Here is an 18,591-nt window from a genome sequence, read left to right on the forward strand (position 1 = left end):
ATATTGTTGTGTCCGGCTAGGTACAAATAGGCAGCTGGTGGTTGGGGGCAGCCCGTTCCTGCCTGCTGTACCTGGCTGGACACAATTATAGGGCGAAGCCCCACATCAATTTTTTTAAATTATTTCATGAATTTCCTGAAATGATTTAAAAAAAATTGACGTGGGGCTTCGCACTATATTTGTGTCCAGCCAGGTACAGCAGGCAGGAACGGGCTGCCCCCAACCACCAGCTGCCTATTTGTACCTGGTTGGACACAACAATATAGGGAAGCCCTTTTTTTCTTAATTATTTCATGAATTTCATGAAATAATTAAAAAAAAAAAAATACGTGAAGCTTCTCCCTATTTTTGTGTCCAGCCAGGTACAACTAGGCAGCTGGGGGCTGGAATCTGCAGCGCAGGGAGGCCCAAGCTTTCTGCCCCCCCCACGCGCGCTGAAAATTGCAGTCCGCAGCCACCCCGGAAAATGGCGCGTTCATAGAAGCTGGATGCTGTACCTGGCTGGCATACAAAAATATGGCGAAGCCCACGTCAAAAGTTTTGGGAAAAATTAATTTAAAAATAAATAATAATTTAGGGACTGCATCTTTATTAACTCCTCAAATGTCATTTAGTGTTAAAATAAAGGATTTATTTTAAAAAAAATTGACGTGGGGCTTCGCCCTATATTTGTGTCCAGCCAGGTACAGCAGGCAGGAACAGGCTGCCCCCAACCACCAGCTGCCTATTTGTACCTGGCCGGACACAACAATATAGGGAAGCCCTTTTTTTCTTAATTATTCCATGAATTTCATGAAATAATTAAAAAAAAAAATGCGTGGGGCTTCGCCCTATTTTTGTGCCCAGCCAGATACAACTAGGCAGCTGGGGGCTGGAATCTGCAGCGCAGGGAGACCCAAGCTTTCTGGGCCACCCCCGCTGCAAATTGCAGTCCGCAGCCGCCCCAGAAAATGGCGCGTTCATAGAAGCGCCATCTTCTGGCGCTGTACCCAACTCATCCAGGGCCCTGGTGCGGTGGCTCACTGGGTAATAAAGGGGTTAAGGCCAGCTTGGCATTATCAGCTGGCCCTAAGCCCGAAATTCATGGGGTCACGCCAATATTAGACATGACCACCATGAATTTCTAGTAAAGTATTTAAAAAAGCACAACACCCAGAAAAAAGTCCTTTAATTGAAATAAACACACAATTCTTTATTGTTCTAAATTAAACCATACTTACCATCACGCCCATTCCAGCTGAAGCCAACGATCTCCTGCAATAAAAGTAAAATAATAAAGCAACCTCATCCTTACCTTTCCATGGCTCCCACGACGGCTCCAGCTCTGCTACATCGATATGACAGGCTGGACCGCAGCAGAACGCTGCCATCCATCCTGTCATCCCGCAGACACTGAGAAGCGCAGGCATACTTCCACTCCTCAGTGTCTGGCTGTGATGGCATCCAGATGAGCCGAGGTCATGTCCAATGAACTCAGCTCACCTCATGTACGTCACTGACAGCGTGGGAAAATTCTCCTGCACTCAGCACTTCAGCGTGAGAATTTTCCCACGCTGTCAGTGACGTGCATGAGGTGAGCTGAGTTCATTGGACATGAACTCGGCTCATCTGGATGACGTCACAGAGAGACACTGAGGAGCGCAAGCATGCCTGCGCTTCTCAGTGTCTGCGGGATGACAGGCTGGATGGCAGCGTTCTGCTGCGGTCCAGCCTGTCATCTCGATGTAGCAGAGCTGAAGCTGTCGTGGGAACCATGGAAAGGTAAGGATGAGGTTGCTTTATTATTTTACTTTTATTGCAGGAGATCGTTGGCTTCAGCTGGAATGGGCGTGATGGTAAGTATGGTTTAATTTAGAACAATAAAGAATTGTGTCTTTATTTCAATTAAAGGACTTTATTCTGGGTGTTTGTGTTTTCTTTTAACTTTGACTATGGGGTTAGTAATGGGGGTGTCTTATAGACGCCTCTCCATTACTAACCTGGGCTTGATGTCAGCTGGCATTATAAGCTGACATCAACCCCAACCCTATTACCCCCTGCCACCGCACCAGGGCAGCGTGGAAGAGCGAGGCTAAGTGCCAGAATTGGCGCATCCTATGGATGCGCCATTTCTGGGGCGGCTGACGGCTGGTGTTTCTAGCCTGGGAGGGGGCCAATATTCATGGCTCCCTTCCTGGGCTATTAATATCAGCCCCCAGCTGTCTGCCTTGCCTTTGCTAGCTATTAAATTAGGGGGGACCCCACGTCATTTTTTTTGGGGGGTTCCCCCATTTTAATAGCTAGTAAAGGCTAGGTATTCAGCTGGGGGCTGATATTAGTACCCCCTTCCCAGGCTTCAAACATTTGCCCCAGCTGTCTGCTTAACCTCCGCTAGAGCCTAAAATTAAGGGGAACCCCACGCCAATTTTTTTTTTAAATAAATCCTTTATTTTAACACTAAATGACAAGTACAGTAAGCAACACTGTCACTGTACTTCTTATATATGTGGCTGACATGTTTCTATCTATCTAATCTATGTGTGAAGCTCTATTCTGTCTGTTATTAATTGTCGGGTACCGCTGCTGAATTGCCGGCCGGCTTTTTTAAAGAGACGGTGCACGAAAACACTAATATTTTTTTTAATAAATCCTTTACACTAAATGACAAGTACAGTAAGCAACACTGTCACTGTACTTCATATATATGTGACTGACATGTTTCTATCTATCTAATCTATGTGTGAAGCTCTATTCTTTCTGTTGTAAATTGTCGGGTACCGGTGAATGCCGCTGATGAATTGCCGGCTTTTCATGTCATTCTACATTATTCTTAGTTGTTTTACTTCATGTAGAATTAACCTACAAGGAAAGAAAGGGTTTATTTTCATTCCGATATTTGTGTCCCATTGACTTGCATTGGTTTCCGGTATCGGAATCGGCGATATCCGATACTTTTTGGGTATCGGCCCGATCCAATCCGATACAATATTTCCTGATATCGGAAGGTATCGCTCAACACTAATGGTGGGGCATATCGACAGGCATATCGTCAGGCATATACAGGCATATCGGCAGGCATATCGTCAGGCATATACAGGCATACCGGCAGGCATATCGGCAGGCATATCGACAGGCATATCGACAGGCATATCGACAGGCATATTGGTAGGCATACCGGCAGGCATATCAACAGGCATATCTGCAGGCATATCTGCAGGCATATCGGCAGGCATATCGGCAGGCATATCGACAGGCATATCGACAGGCATATTGGTAGGCATACCGGCAGGCATATCAACAGGCATATCTGCAGGCATATCGACAGGCATATCGACAGGCATATCGGCAGGCATATCGGCAGGCATATCGGCAGGCATATCGGCAGGCATATCGGCAGGCATATCGACAGGCATATCGACAGGCATATCAACAGGCATATCTGCAGGCATATCAACAGGCATATCGGCAGGCATATCGACAGGCATCTCGACAGGCATATCGACAGGCATCTCAGCAGGCATATCGACAGGCATCTCAGCAGGCATATCGACAGGCATCACTTTATAACTGATGAGGTGGAGATGGGATATGAACCTCTATGCATTCCTTGAAATATATAATTTCTCTCGGATACAAGTTGTCAATTATAAGTCATTTTGGGTGTCAGGCACGGCATCATGGCTTCTACTATAAACGGAAGCTACAACACAAATATGAACACCGCCGTAAAGGGACATCTCACCACTCCTCATATATCTGTTTTAGTAAATGCCCAATGAAAGCACAATTCCGGAGCATCCTTTTCTTATAAATCTGCATTGTGCCGTCCCTCTGTTATTCCTTCTGAAAATCTGCAAATAAATTGACAACTAGGTTGTACTTTTCAAGCTATCAAAGGGGTGTGTCCCTAGTTTGGCATTCTCCACACTGATTGGACAATGTGAGAGCTTGCCGGGGACACTCCCCCAAGTATTGACACACAGTTATCAATTTATTCAGAAACTTCTATGAGGGATAACAGAGAAAACGGCACAATGCAGAGTTATGAGAAAAGATGCTCCAGAATTGTTATATTATTATTAGATTATATTATGGAAGATACAATCATTTACTAAAACATACGTCAGAACAGCTCTTTAAAGTGAAGATATACCACTACACAGCGCCCAAATCATCAAACTTGTCAACTTTTTTAGAAACTTTAGGAGAAATTTTGGACACATGGAAGGGTAAGCAAATCTCCTAGATCCCATGAAATTGCACCTATGGCTTTGTTCACAAGTCCAGTAGTTTTCTCCATTTTTGCATTCGGTTTGGGATGACAAAAACAGAAATCTAATCATCCATTTTTCGAATCCATTAATTTGAATGGGGACGGAAATATCATAAAATGTCTTCTGTGTGACCGCAATCCACAGTGCCTGTAAATTGAGATTTTGGCTTTAATTCTAAATTATGTGACAAGGCTCATTAGAGAGTCAATGTTGACTTTTAGGATCGCTACTTCCTATAGTTGGCACTAGAGTTCTAGTCCTATTCTTCTCTGAAAAGACAATTTGCATATTTCCCAGAGGAGCATTGCGGCTTAAAAGTCTCCTCAACTCGGCATGTCAGCCTTGACATGTCACTCTCCGAAAGGAGAAACGTTACCCCTTGGATCTCTGCTGGATTTAGAAATGTGGTCTCCACAACCTTTTTTGTCCGCCTCCCCAAAAAAGGGATAGAAACTGGATCTAATTTTTTTTTAACACTGAAGTCTCTCGGACGTGAATCATAAAGGATGCTCATCTGCGATGACATCCATTAAAGGGGTTTTCCAGTCTTGGGGATCAAGTCTGCAGTCATTCTATGTGACTGCACACTTGTGAATCCTCACAGCGCGCAGTCAGGATGGTTCAGGCAGGCGCGTGACCACAAATATGCGATATGCATGCATGTGCTCACATGCCGACTAGACGTGTGCGGCCTTGCTTAGTACATGTGAAGTCTAGTTGGAATGTGGCCGGAAGTAGGCAAATCGATTGGTCTCACCGACAGCACCGGAAAATCCTGACAGCGCACACTGTCCCGAGTCTGGACAACCCCTTTAATGGATCCGTTTTTTAAACACCAAGCATGGCCAGAAGGCTGGCATTGACACCTCTAGTAAAAAATGGATCCATTACAAATTGAACAAAAGCAGAAATCTAAGAGAGCATCTGTTTTTGTTCCGTTACAAACAGATGATAACTGAACAGACCCTTATCTCCCAGAAATTCTAAGAGGTTTCTTGGTGCTTGGAGTCCTGGGAAGGCTGAGACTGAAATGTGGATAGGCACAAAGGGCATGTGCAAGAAGAGGGGTATGGCCACTTTGGAGAATTTCCCATTGCACTGTCCACACGCCACAAAGCTCACCCCCTCCTGGATGCCAGTCAGCAAAATATGCCAATTATGCAAATAACAGTCCCTTAAAGGAGAATTAATTAGAGACTTAACGTAATATGGTCATATGGATCATGCATAATATGTAATATCCTATATATAGTACAGGCAATGCAATATATCTGCAGATCACAACTGTTTATACCACAGATCTTCGTAATGGCAATGCATGGTATAAATCCTCAGGAGAGGGACATGAAAACTGCCGGTAGGAAACGTCTTTTGCAAATAGAGGTCAGAAGAACAAAGAGATTTTAATCTCATTCACTCCTGTGGAAGCTATAATGGCCGCAGTATCAATATATACTGTAATCGCAGGCGAGCTTATCGCTCGTTTAGACAAAGAGGGTTTTAATGACATTTCATGGCAATAGTCTACAGTGCATCGTGCCAATCTGATCACTCGGTAATGACTCTGCATGACACACATTTCCTGACTGCCGGGACCCAGCAGCAATAACGCCACTATTCATAGTGGAGGAACGAATAGCTGGAATCACAACCGCCCCGAGTCACTGCTTCATGTATATGAAGGCTGCAGACAGTCAAGCCTGGGGCTGCTAGTCCTACAACACGTCCTCTGCTTCCGCCAGCCGTATACTAGATAAAAGCTGTATGTTCTGCCTGGGAAGGTCACTGAGTAAGTTACAAGGGGACACGGTAAAGGATGCCATTTTTGACAGTCCATCAAACTCTCCTCCATTCACATCCGGAGCTGCATTCATAATTCTGTTATGCTCTAACTAATCATAGGTAGTGTCTATCAAAGCACACCCACATGGGTATGTGCACTCTAAAGTTTTTTGAGGGTTTCTTTTTTTAATAGAAAATTTGATGAAACTCCAAATGCTCCTCGAAAACTCAAAATGCTTAAAACTTGGTTTACTGCTCAGTTTCCGCCTCCAAAACTCAGCAAAAAAAGACTCAGAGTGCAAATTCAATTTGGAGTACGAGGGGGGGGGGGTTTCGCAAAAATTTTAACTCTTCAAGTTCATTGCACTTTGCTGTTAATATGAGGGGGTTTTTTTAGCTGTTTTTTTTCCCTGCAGAGGTTTGAGAAATGTCTAGTGGGAAAAAAAAAGAAAGTGCATGCAGATCATGAAGTTAACCTCTCCAAACTAGGCACTGTTCAATCAAAAGGTTGCAAAAAAATTAAAAAAAATGCTCCAGGAGAAAAAAAAAAGTTTACAAAAGTTTTCAAAAGTTGTTCAGGAAGCAAAAAACTTCTTCAAAAACTCTTCCAAAAAAAAGGCGTTTACAGAAGCGGTTTCTGCTGACAAAAAAAATAATTGTTCTTGAAAGTGTCAAAAAACGGAGTGTGCACATAGTCTAACAGCTTAGCTGAAATAATACAATGTGCTGAACACTGATGCCTTGTATTCTGGGACATGCATACTGAAGAAAACCTGCTGCAGTCTGCAAGAGAACTGTATTGACCCCAATTATAAAGTCCATAGCTCCACAGATGGGTGAATATGGATAATGTCCAAGCTCCTTTGTGGTTGGACTTCATGACAACTGTTCTCATTTCTCCCCTCACACAGACACTGGATCAACCAGAGGGGCTTGGAGAAATAAACAAACCGTAATTATAGTTGCCAACAATCTCTTATTTGTTGGGAATATCCCAAATTTTGGGAAATTTTTAGGGTGTCCCAGTCTGGATAGGGGCTGAGTTTCCATAAACCCCTCCCCCAATTGAGTTTTCCTGTAGAAGTTCTGGTGTTGGGGCTTCAATAGGTGGTCCAACTTTGGAGACTATTTTATTTCCCTTAAATGTATTTATTTGGAGCTAAAAATAATAATTTTTTCAATTTCGTTTCATTAATAATTTTCCATCATTTGGAATTTACCGGTTCTTTGCTTTCCTGCACGATCAACTTTGATGTGGTCTGTGGTCATAAATCAGCTGAGAGGAACTCAGAAAAAAGACAGATAAAAGAGTTACAAACTCAAACAGTCATAGCAGGGCTGACTGACAAAGGCTATAGAAGGCAACATTTTTAAAATTCCCCAAAAATTATTTTTAGCCCCAATTACATGCATTTAAGTCCAAAAATTATCATGCCATTTTTTTTTTTGTTATTTCTCTTGATTACAAAATCAATTTCGTGTTTGAGGGCGGACAATTAAATACTGCAAAATAAATGCCCAAAAAAATACCGTCCCAGTTAATGAAGCTGCCATCATTCAGCAGTATTTCTTTAATCATAAATCATAAACTCGTCATATGTAGTTTCCATGTCGACTCTTGCAAGACAAGTAACTACAAGGCAGCACGGATTCAACCACCTTTATTACCCATGGGAAACCGCTGATGTGTCTGATAAATGACTTCCCATTTCTGAAATACATCAGCGCTGAAATAGACTCTTGAATTAAACATTTTAATAAGTCTAGCGCACAGAAGGTGGGACCGATTCCCATCCATCCCTCACGACGGGAAAAAAAAAAAAGGACTTCGCTGGAAAGTTGTGCCGTCAGTTTAAATATACAACAAACTTTTGGCGTTTCGGACTTCGGTATATTGAATCCTATCATTTTAAACAGGAAATGCGGGAGGGAAAAATGGTATAATAGAGAACTGGGGCAAAGTTAAAAATAGTCACTTTTTACAGGGGTTTTCCTCCTATGAAGATGGGATTCTTGAGGGTTCTACCATTGGGTCCCCATAATTCCCAACCTGCCTGTTTCTAGACCTCAAATTTATTAGTGGGAACAGTAAGGGTGACAAGATCCCCCCATGATGAAACATTTCTACAATATCCAACCAATACATCTATAGTAGAAATCCCATAGTGGTCCTGACATTTCAAATTATTTTTAGGCTTCATTCAGACGTCTGTTTTTCACATACGCGCTTTATCCTTGTTTGTAACAGGTAGAACACGCACTTATATGGGGCTTTTCATATGACCGGGTTTTTTTCTGCAAGCTGAGCGGTCCAGAATAAAAAAATGAAGACACTTCCAGCTTGATCCCATAGTGGTCCTGACATTTCAGATTATTTTTAGACCTTATTCAGGCGTGCATTTTTTCACATCTGCATTTTATCCTTGTTTTTTAACAGGTAGAACACGTACTTATATGGGGCTTTTCATCACCTCTGACACACCCGTGACACCCATACAGGGCCGGTGCCAGCTGTGTTACACAGCTGGCACCTCTAATAGCGGGAAACTGGGGCTAATTCCGATCCGTGCAGTCTTGTAACATCAGTTTAACTTATATGGCGCAATCACGGGAAGGGCTCCGATCTGGCGCAAATCATTTAAAATTTTTTGATGCCGCTAAAATAATAATAAAAAATAAAATATACAAATTTGGTATCGCCGTAGTGGTACTGCCCTGGAGAATCTCTGAACGCCATAAAAATGCAACCTAAAAACACTGACGGAATTGCATTTTTTTCATCATTGCATCGCATTTGAGATTTTTTTTTAACCTTTTTTCAGTACATTATATGGTAATGTGAATTGTGTCAATCGAAATTACAACTCATCCTGCAGAAAGAAAAAAAAGCCTTTCTACGGCAATGATGAGGGAAAAATAAAAAAAAAGTTATGGCTCTTAAAAGAGGAGGGAAAAAAATTACGGTAAATGCAAAAACTAAAATTTGCTGCGTTTATAAGGGGTTAAAAAATGGTATTTTGCCCTATAGGAACCTAAGCGATCCTTAGCATATCATTGTCATATAGGGACGTGCCCCCCAAACGATGGACCCTTACCCCCATGTAACCTGCTGCAAGTGAAAAACCTTGATTTTCTAACATGACGGAAGAGCAACATGCAGATGGTAATTTGTGCACAGATTCGCCGATGACCTTCGGTCCGTAATCATGTTATTATGTCCCCTGCCCAAGACGTTTTATCATTTCCCGCTCCCAGACATTAATAAACAATTTGCTTTCTCTGACACTTTCCTTTTAAAAGCCGCTCACAATCCATAAAGTAATGTTGGCGTCTGACGCATGTAGTGAGTGGAGCGTGAGCCGCGGCTGTTAATCATCCGCTGATCTATACGGCTCCGCTCTTTATAGAAGCGAAGCAATATCCTCTCAATACTGTGTGTCCATATATCACCAAACACTTGGACAGAACTATTGATTTTACACTTAGGTGGCCATTCGCCATCGTAACGCAGACTGTTCGGCACGTGTCGTCTCTTCAAGTTGTAAGACGTGTTGGAGTCAGGGGCGTCTTTTTTTGCAGACTGAAAAAATAAGTATGTGACCCCGGTATTCACCAACAGATAATAAAATGTATTGAAATAAAGGTGATATATTCAATATATTCAAGAAAATGCTAACACTGGTCCTAAGGAAGAGCCATTATAAGTGATTTAGGGACCCATGTCTTCCCTGCCTCTACAGTTGTCTCCTCTGTCATTACAGGAGAGCTCGAAGGGAAATAAAATGCTGCACATCCGAGACTGTGGCTGAAAAACCACCAGACGCCAGGGACTAGCCTCTAATCCACCAAGGAAAAACCATCTGTACCAAAGCTAGTAGTACTAAACCACCAGACACCTAGGATTACCATCTAATCCACCAGGGCTAAACCAATAGTCAGTGAGGCTGATAGTACTAAACCACCAGGGACTAACCTCTAGTACACAAGGGATAAACCAATAGTTTCCGAGGCTGATAGTACTAAACCACCAGACACCAGGGACTAGCCTATAATACACCAAGGAAAAAACATCAGTACCAAAGCTAGTAGTACTATACCACCAGGTACCTGGAACTAGACCTCAAATCCACCAAGGAAAAACCATCAGTACCAAAACTAGTAGTACTAAACCACCAGACAACAAGGATTAGCCTCTAATCCACCAGGGCTAAACCAATAGTCAGTGAGGCTGGTAGTACTAAATCACCAGCAACAATGGATTAAGCCTCTAATCCACCAAGGGAAAACAACTAGTACCAAAGCTAGTAGTACTAAACCGTCAGACACCAGGGACTATACCTCCAATCCACTGATGCTAAACCACAAGTACCAAGGCTGGTAGTACTTAACCACCACACACAAGAGACTAGGCCTCTAATCCACCAAGGCTCAACCACCAGTACCATGGCTAGGGTTACTAAACCACCAGACACCAGGGACTAGGTCTCTAATCCACTAAGGCTAAACTACCAGTACCAGGGCTAGGAGTACTAAACCACGAGACACCAGGGACTGTGTCTCTAAGCCACCAAGGCTAAACCAATAATCGCCAGGGCTAGGATTACTAAACCACTAGACACCAGGGACTAGGTCTCTAAGCCACCAAGGCTAAACCACCAGTACCAGGGCTAGGAGTACTAACCCACTAGACACGAGGGACTAGGTCTCTAATCCACTAAGCCTAAACCACCAGTACCAGGGCTAGGAGTACTAACCCACTAGACACCAGGGACTAGGTCTCTAAGCCACTAAGCCTAAACCAATAATCATCAGGGCTAGGAGTACTAAACTACCAGACACCAGAGACTAGGTCTCTAATTCACCAAGGCTAAACCACCAGTACCAGGGCTAGGAGAACTAACCCACTAGACACCAGGGACTGGGTCTCTAAACCACCAAGGGCAATAATCACCAGGGCTGATAGTACTAAACCACCAGACACCAGGGACTAGGTCTCTAAGCCAGCAAGGGCAATAATCATCAGGGCTAGGAGTACTAATCCACCAGACACCAGGGACTAGACCTCTAATCCACCAAGGCTAAACCACTAGTACCAGGCTGGTAATACGAAACCATCAGACACCAATGATTAGGCCTCAAATCCACCAAGGCTAAAACAATAGACTCCGGGGCTGGTAGTACTAAACTGCCCGACACCTATGATGACAACTTAAATCTCCAGAAAACAAAATAATTAGATATGTTAAAATTCAACAGCCTGATCTTTATTCTCAGAAGACCCTCATTTACAGTACATTAGATGGTTAGCCAATCTCACCAAAATTGGCAGGTTTGGCAAACAATAATCTAAAAATATATGGTCAACTTTAGAACACTAAACCACATGACACCAGGGCATGGAGACATTAGTCATTGGATGCTAAGAACTGGAGAATTAACCCGTGATCATCAAAGAATGAAGCACTTGATCAATGGGGTAATTGAAAAGGACTACTAATCCTCTACATTGTCTACATAGTACAATGAAGACAAGATGGTGGCTGAAAAGAGCTTGGTCACGGGAAAAAATGAAAAAATTGATAAATCAAAGTAGGAGGAACTGATATTGTATTGTCATTGAAAGTTAATCGAACTGGCAGATAATTTGTACCCCCACAGAATTTCGTGCCCAGGGTAGCCCCCCACACTATGTCACTGGCATGAGGTTCAGAAAGAAGATGTAATTCACGGCCATGCCCAGTTCTCTCAATCCTCTATTGTGGCTGATAAGGTTGGGTCCTGAAAAGAGGAAACCCCTCAATCATTTCTAAATACCCAAAGTCATGAATGGATAAACTCTATGGATCACTCATAGTTCTTAGTGAACCAATCTAGGGGCGGGTTCTGGTAAAGTGATAAAATTGTGAACTTAACTTCCACCAGACCTAATGAATCTTGGACTCCAATGATGACAAACAACAACACTACTACTACATACCGTAAGGTAGAATGTCTGCCCGAGCGTGTAATACTATTTCCAACAGGTGACGGTAGGTTGCTTCCTCTGTGTAGGTCTTCGATTGAACGACTCCAATGTTTCGATTTATCGACATTGTTTTCTACATTATTTTCCAGACTTTCAAAGTCAAATCTGAGCGTAAATAAAAAATGAAGAAGTCAGACATCAAAGAAACGTTTTTCATTCTATCACTTTTGACAACTTCATAAAAAAAAAAATCAGCAGCAATAAACACTATTGGTGCAAGTAATACTCGCAGGGGCTCAGGAGACTAAGATATGAGGAGTTGTTGGATGACTGATGATGCCCTCCCATAAACTGGGTGTAGGAAATTTGAATACGTTAATGGCTTTTCAATGCAATCTCAGCTTAATTTTTTCATCCTTTAGGCTGGGGCTGCATGGGGACTTTGGCCATGCCACTTTGGCCAAAGATTGCAGTATTCTGTAGAATAATGCAAATAAATGGGGTTGCATTGGGACCCACAAGGTACCACGACAAGCAAGTTACAAAAAGGTCAAAATCAGTTAGATTTTTTGCAACTTGCTTGTTGTGGCTGTGAAACTTTGGGGGTCACAATGAAACCCCTTTCACTTGCACTGTGCTGTAATGTTGTCACGGCAAACAACGATCTTTGGCCGCGACAACTGTCTGAACTTAAGAGGATACGAGGACTTGCTCCTTCTCTCTCTCTTACAAGGAAGAGAGGGCAACAGATAAATTAGATAAAACACAGAACTTTATTAGATTTTCGTTAATTGTGCCTCAGTCCCAGTGACCAAGAAATGGCACGTCAGGTCGTGTTTACTCATACGCAATTACCAGCACACAAGAGGCCCTTTGTGCCGTCTGCCATTTCCAAATGTTAGTAATTCTATTAAGATGGAATTTTTCCATCATGACAGTTTTTTGGGAAAAGTGAATAATGTAAGAAATGCTGCCAAAATTGTATTCTAGAAGAAAGAATAAGAAATATATTTCATTTAGGAATATTCATTTTAAAATCAGATGAGAAATTGGATAATTTAGTAGCAAATAAGTGTAAAATTTCTTGACAGTCTAAAATGCAAAAAAACAGATCCAAAAAAATATTACTAATCAGGAATCAGGTATTACGTATGTGGATGACTAGTAATCATACCGAAGGTCCCTAAAATAAAGCTCCGTGTTGAGGAATTTCTACACAGGGACCCCAGCGGGGGTAAGGCGAAAGTATGTGAATTGGCACTCCAATGAAAAAAAATTTATTTATTGCAGAAAGTAAGACAATAAAAGATGCCAATGAAAGTAGGTGGCTAATGCAAATTCGAGAGGGGGACCTCTTGGCAGAAAGAACACTATAACCCATAACCATCCATTCTAATACCTTAAGCCCAAAACTTTTTGTTTCCAAGGCAGAGAAGAAAGATTGAAAGACTCTCTTGCCATGTCTACCCCTAAGGGATATTCTCAAGTTTGAAGGTTATCCGCTATCTGGATGATAGAGGATAAGTTTTCGATTGTTGGGGAGCGTTGAAACACTGGGACACCCAGTGATCCTGAGAGCCTTAGCTGTTGAAGTGGAGGCCGATCATGCGCACTGCCGTGCCAATGATTCTAAGTTGAGTGCCGAAGATTGCTGAGTCTATTATTATTTAACAACTTTCGGCTCGATCTCGAGCCATGGCCACTTGATGGATGAATGCTCTGTAGGAAGATCAATCTTATGTAAGGCTAGATAGGTCCACCAGGGTCTTCTCCACAATTATCTTGATTGCATCAAGCCATTGGGTTGCTGATCTTCTTCTTCGCCTTCTATTCTTCCATCCATGATGTCCTTCTCCAGTGATTCCTCTCTTTGTATGAGGTGTACAAAGTAGGCAAGTCGTAGCTTGGTGATCCTTGCTTGGAGTGACATGTCTGGCTTGATTTGTTCCAAAATTGATTTGTTTGTTCTTCTTGCCATCCATGGTATTGATAACATCCTTCTGCAGCACCACATTTCAAAGGCATTGATTCTTCTTCAGTCTTGTTTCTTTACAGAAAAGTCCAGACTACATCAGAGCTGTGTCTTCCTCGCCAGTGAAATGTTCCTCAATTTGAAGACCTCACTCCCATAAAGTGTGAAAGGAGAAGCAACGAGCATGATTGACCTCCAACTCAATTCAACCAGGGCTCTTCAGAGCTACAGGTTCTCTGGATAGCTGGGCGCTGCAGCAGTCGGACCTTCAGCAATTGGAAAGTTAGCCCATAACATGGGGATAGGGGATACCATTCAAACTTGAAAATACCCCTTTAATATCGTCTTGGAGCCCTGTGCAGAGCCAGAAGAAGCTAGGCTGACAAGTATGCCGGGCACCATAGTAGTTGTATGTCCAGCATTTATAAGGTACAAGTAGCGTTGAGGATAGATATGCTACTCACGTGACCGCGTATTGTGCAAAAGAGAGGTATTCCACAAGGACATCCAGACCCTTGTTCTCTTCATTCAAAAATTCTCTCACCCATCTGTCCAAAAAAAAAAAATCATCATTAATCACTTCTGTTAGAAATTTACTGCAAAATTGGAATGTAACACCTAAAAATATAGAATAATGTCCAATTCATCATGCACAATAATAGAGTAGGTCTGGACAGCTGCAGTTACACCAAAAATTCGGGACTATGGAAATTTTTCATCAGCCCTTGAATGGCGTATCTATGAGAAGAAGGCCAAAGAACGGCTGAATTCTGATGTACTGAGAAAAAATGTCTTTTATACAGTTCAAAGTTTGCATTTTGTCCAAAATTTTTGCTTTGCTGCCTGGCAGTGCCCGGCTATAAATACCAGCGAAGGACCCATAAAGTGCTTTAACTCATTAGCTGAGGAGTATCACAGATCAGCGGACATCACCACACATCCTGCTTATTAATATCCAAAATATGCTTTCTTTATTGCTGTTTCATACTTTATTTTTATATGTACGCTTTATATATAGACTTTATTTTTTTGCCTTTGGTTCACTGAAGTTAGGTATTACGGTATTATTGAGGGGGGAGTGAATATGTAGATTTGCAATTAGGCAGGAGATAAGGGACACTGAATAATTTACTTTCATGAATAATTAAAAGTAGCCGGATTCTGATATTATTCTTAATTTCTAAGTGCCCAAAAAAGTGTGGTGAGATAGAAAAATATACCATAGACAGAGCAGATGTCAAGTATAGCCTAAACACGACACTCCGGCTTCCGCTGCGGTGGTCTTACATTAATTAAAAGGGTTGTTCTTATTGGATAATCCCGGATCCTCCTTTAAAGGGGTTGGCCACTACTAGGAAAACTCCTTGGCATTTGTCAAGTTTGGCCCTGTTAAAATAAAAACACGTATATTCACCTCTGGTGCCAGCGCCGTTCCAGCGGTGTCGGCATATACATTCCCGGGGCTCACATGACGTTACGTCACACGAGCCCTGCGCACAATCAGTGCCGGCTTCACTGTCCCCTCCATTGGACGTATTGAACATCAACAGGAAGTCAGGGCTGCGGCTGTTCTCTGACTCCCTCTAGATGATCGATTTGTCCAAAGGCGGGGACAGTGATGTCGGCACCGATTGGGAGCAGAGCTCGTGTGACGTAACGTCATGTGAGCCCCGGGAATGTATGTGCCGACACCGCTGGAACGGCACTGATACCGGATATGAGTATAGGTGTTTATATTTTAACGGGGCCAAACATGAGGAATGAGAAGGGGTTGTCCTAGTAATAGACAACCCACATGAGGAATTAGAAGGTATTGTCCTAGTAGTAGACAACTCCCTTTAAGACTTACCATTTATATACCACCAATGCCCGCTGTTCATTAAGGGGACATTCTCATCTAGTACAAAGACAGCATATCTCTAGGATATGCCCTAACTTTGGAGATGATCGGTCAGATCTCTTGGGCCCCCATCATTCCTGAAACTGAAGGGGCCGTAGTGCACAGGTACAGGAGAACTGCCAAATAGCTGCAACAGTTCCCTGCACAACCAGGAGGCCAAGGTGCCAGCGCTGAATGAGAAGACATTAAAAGGGATTCAGTGCTAAATTAGCATTTCATCCCATTTATTCTGAGGATCATTAGAGCCCCATCAATCATGAAGTGGTGGCATATCCGAGTGATATGCAATTCCCTTTCAAGATGAGAATACCCCTTTAAGGAGGCTTATTTATTTGCCATTAATATTTATTAATATTAATATTTAATTAATTCATATTTAATTGTTTCAGCTGGTGTAAATGCCCCTGTTCTCCGGAATCCGGCGTTGCTTTTCTTTTGTTCCCGGGCCCATCCGTTCCCGAAATATGGCCTCCTCTTCCTCATATCTAAATTAAATTTTGTTAACCAAGGGGGCGTGGTCCTCAAAACTACTGTGACAGCATTCATAAGGATCACGCCCTCTTGGTTAACAAGATCAGATTTATATATAGGGAGGAGGAGGCCATATCTCAGGAACGGAGAGGCGTAGGAAGAAAAGAAAAACAATGTCGGATTCAGAAGAAAAGTGGCATTTACTCCATGTATAAGAAATTATATATTGATGACAAGTGACAGGTCCTCTTTAAGGGTTCTACGGGATTCAAGACACAGTATCCTTAAACTGTTGAGGTGTAATGATTGGGTCACTATAGTAGACAAGTATCATGCTTATCCTATTAGATGTTAGGACAACAATAGAGTGAATTTATTTTTTATTTTTTTCTCAAAACAGCGCCACCCCTGCCCATAGTCTATATCTGGTATTGCAGCTCTGACCTTATTTACTTAATTAGGGATAACCTAAAATAACAACCAATAACCAATAGTGCAATTTCTGTCAAATTTCCAGATACCTTTTTTTTTTCTTTCTGGACAATTCCTTTAACGAACCATCCAAGAAAAAACGACATCCCTAAATTTGCAGTATTTGGTTTTGTTACTACAGGTGCTAAGTTAATCATCAAGAAGGAACCAGATATGGAATGAGGTGGTCACAGGACTCTTATTATATAGACTTTTCCTTTTTAATAATTGCATTTTAGTGAGTGGCCGGTAACCTATGAACAGTAATGATGACTGGATCGTACTTGCAACAGCCTGATCATTTGTATGGAAAGAGTAGACTAAACTTTGTGGTTTTTAGCTAAAAGTAACTTTATTTGAAGACGTGGTTTTTCCATTTCACTAAATTTATAATGTTCTCGCTTATAGAAAACCGCTCACAAATGGGTAACATAACCAGGCTTGAGCGGGCATCCAAATCCAATCTCCTTCTCTCTTTGGCATTGAAAACTGCTTAGCTCACCAATCTGGCAACATCAAACCACTGCTCATAATGCCTTATAAAACCTAATAGATGTAATTATTAGGTATACGGCAGATGCATATCCACAGCCTGCAGACAGCAGAGGCAGTAAAACAAGAGCAGACTTCTCCTCCAAAGTACATTTAATTGCAGGAAATGTCAAATCTGTCAATCAAAAAAATAGAAAGAAAAAAATGGTATATTTTCTTACCCTATGTGGTTTGTTCTCAAAGAGATTTCCAGTTCTCGTAGGACCTGAGTGGACTCCTGGACTCGCCTCCGAAACTTCTGAAGAAAAAGAAGATGAGAAGAGTGAGATTTGCAGCTGACTGATGGAATTGGGTGGAGTTTCTAATTTTAAGGACTGAATGATTAAAAGTTATCACCTATCCACAGTTATCCCCCCCCCCCCTTCCTCCGTATGAAAGGTGCACCAGCTGCGCAGGTGCAACCAGTGCTCCATTAATTGTTTAAGGAACTCACAAAGGCAATCCAAGTACTTCGCTATATTATCCATCAGTCCCCTAGACAATGAACAGGACAAGAGTGCGCATGTGCGGCCGGAGCTCCACTCATTGTCTATGGGAATTACAAAAACAAGCCAAGAACTTAGCAAACTCCATCAGTCCCTTAGACAATGAATGAAACAGCAGTATGCATGTGCAGTTGAAACTCCACTCATTCTCTATAGGATTCACGAAGACAAGCCAAGTACTTAGCTATATCCATCAGTCCCTTAGACAATGAACAAAACAAAAGCGCGCAAGTGCGGCCGGAGCTCCACTCATTGTCTATGGGACTCACAAAAACAAGCCAAGAACTTAGCTATATCCATCAGTCCCTTAGAAAATGAATGAAACAGTAGCATGCACATGCAGTTGAAGCTCCACTCATTGTCTATAGGATTCACAAAGACAAGTCAAGTACTTAGCTATATCCAGCAGTCCCTTACACAATGAACAAAACAAGAGCGCGCAAGTGCAGCCGAAGCTCCACTCATTGTCTATGGGATTCACCAAAACAAGCCAAGAGCTTAGCAAACTTCATCAGTTCCTTAGAAAATTAATGAAACAGCAGCATGCATGCAAAGTTGAAGATCCACTCATTGTCTATAACATTCACAAAGACAAGCCCAGTACTTTGCTATCTCCAACAGTCCCTTATACAATCAACAGAACAATAGCACGCATGAGCGGCTAAAACTCCACTCATTGTCTACAGGATTCACAAAGACAAGCCAAGTACTTTGCTATCTCCATCAGTCCCTTAGACAAT

The 18,591-nt window shown here is 42.2% G+C and overlaps 1 protein-coding gene across 7 annotated transcripts in view; it reads right to left on the reverse strand.

Moving 5' to 3' along the window:
* The window catches only part of FMNL2 (formin like 2), a 235,233-nt gene that overhangs the window by 62,548 nt on the left and 154,094 nt on the right, over positions 1-18,591 (reverse strand). For all 7 annotated transcript variants that reach the window (XM_073647171.1, XM_073647168.1, XM_073647172.1 and 4 more), the window contains exons 4-6: positions 17,528-17,604; positions 14,437-14,520; positions 12,013-12,165 (exon numbers count right to left, since the gene is read on the reverse strand). In XM_073647171.1, coding sequence (XP_073503272.1) covers positions 12,013-12,165; positions 14,437-14,520; positions 17,528-17,604 — 314 coding nt within the window. The remainder of the gene's footprint in view (positions 1-12,012; positions 12,166-14,436; positions 14,521-17,527; positions 17,605-18,591) is intronic.

Source organism: Phyllobates terribilis, unplaced genomic scaffold (genome assembly GCF_046119375.1).
Source record: "Phyllobates terribilis strain yellow unplaced genomic scaffold, ASM4611937v1 Scaffold_9__5_contigs__length_417890890, whole genome shotgun sequence".
Classification (NCBI taxonomy): domain Eukaryota; kingdom Metazoa; phylum Chordata; class Amphibia; order Anura; family Dendrobatidae; genus Phyllobates; species Phyllobates terribilis.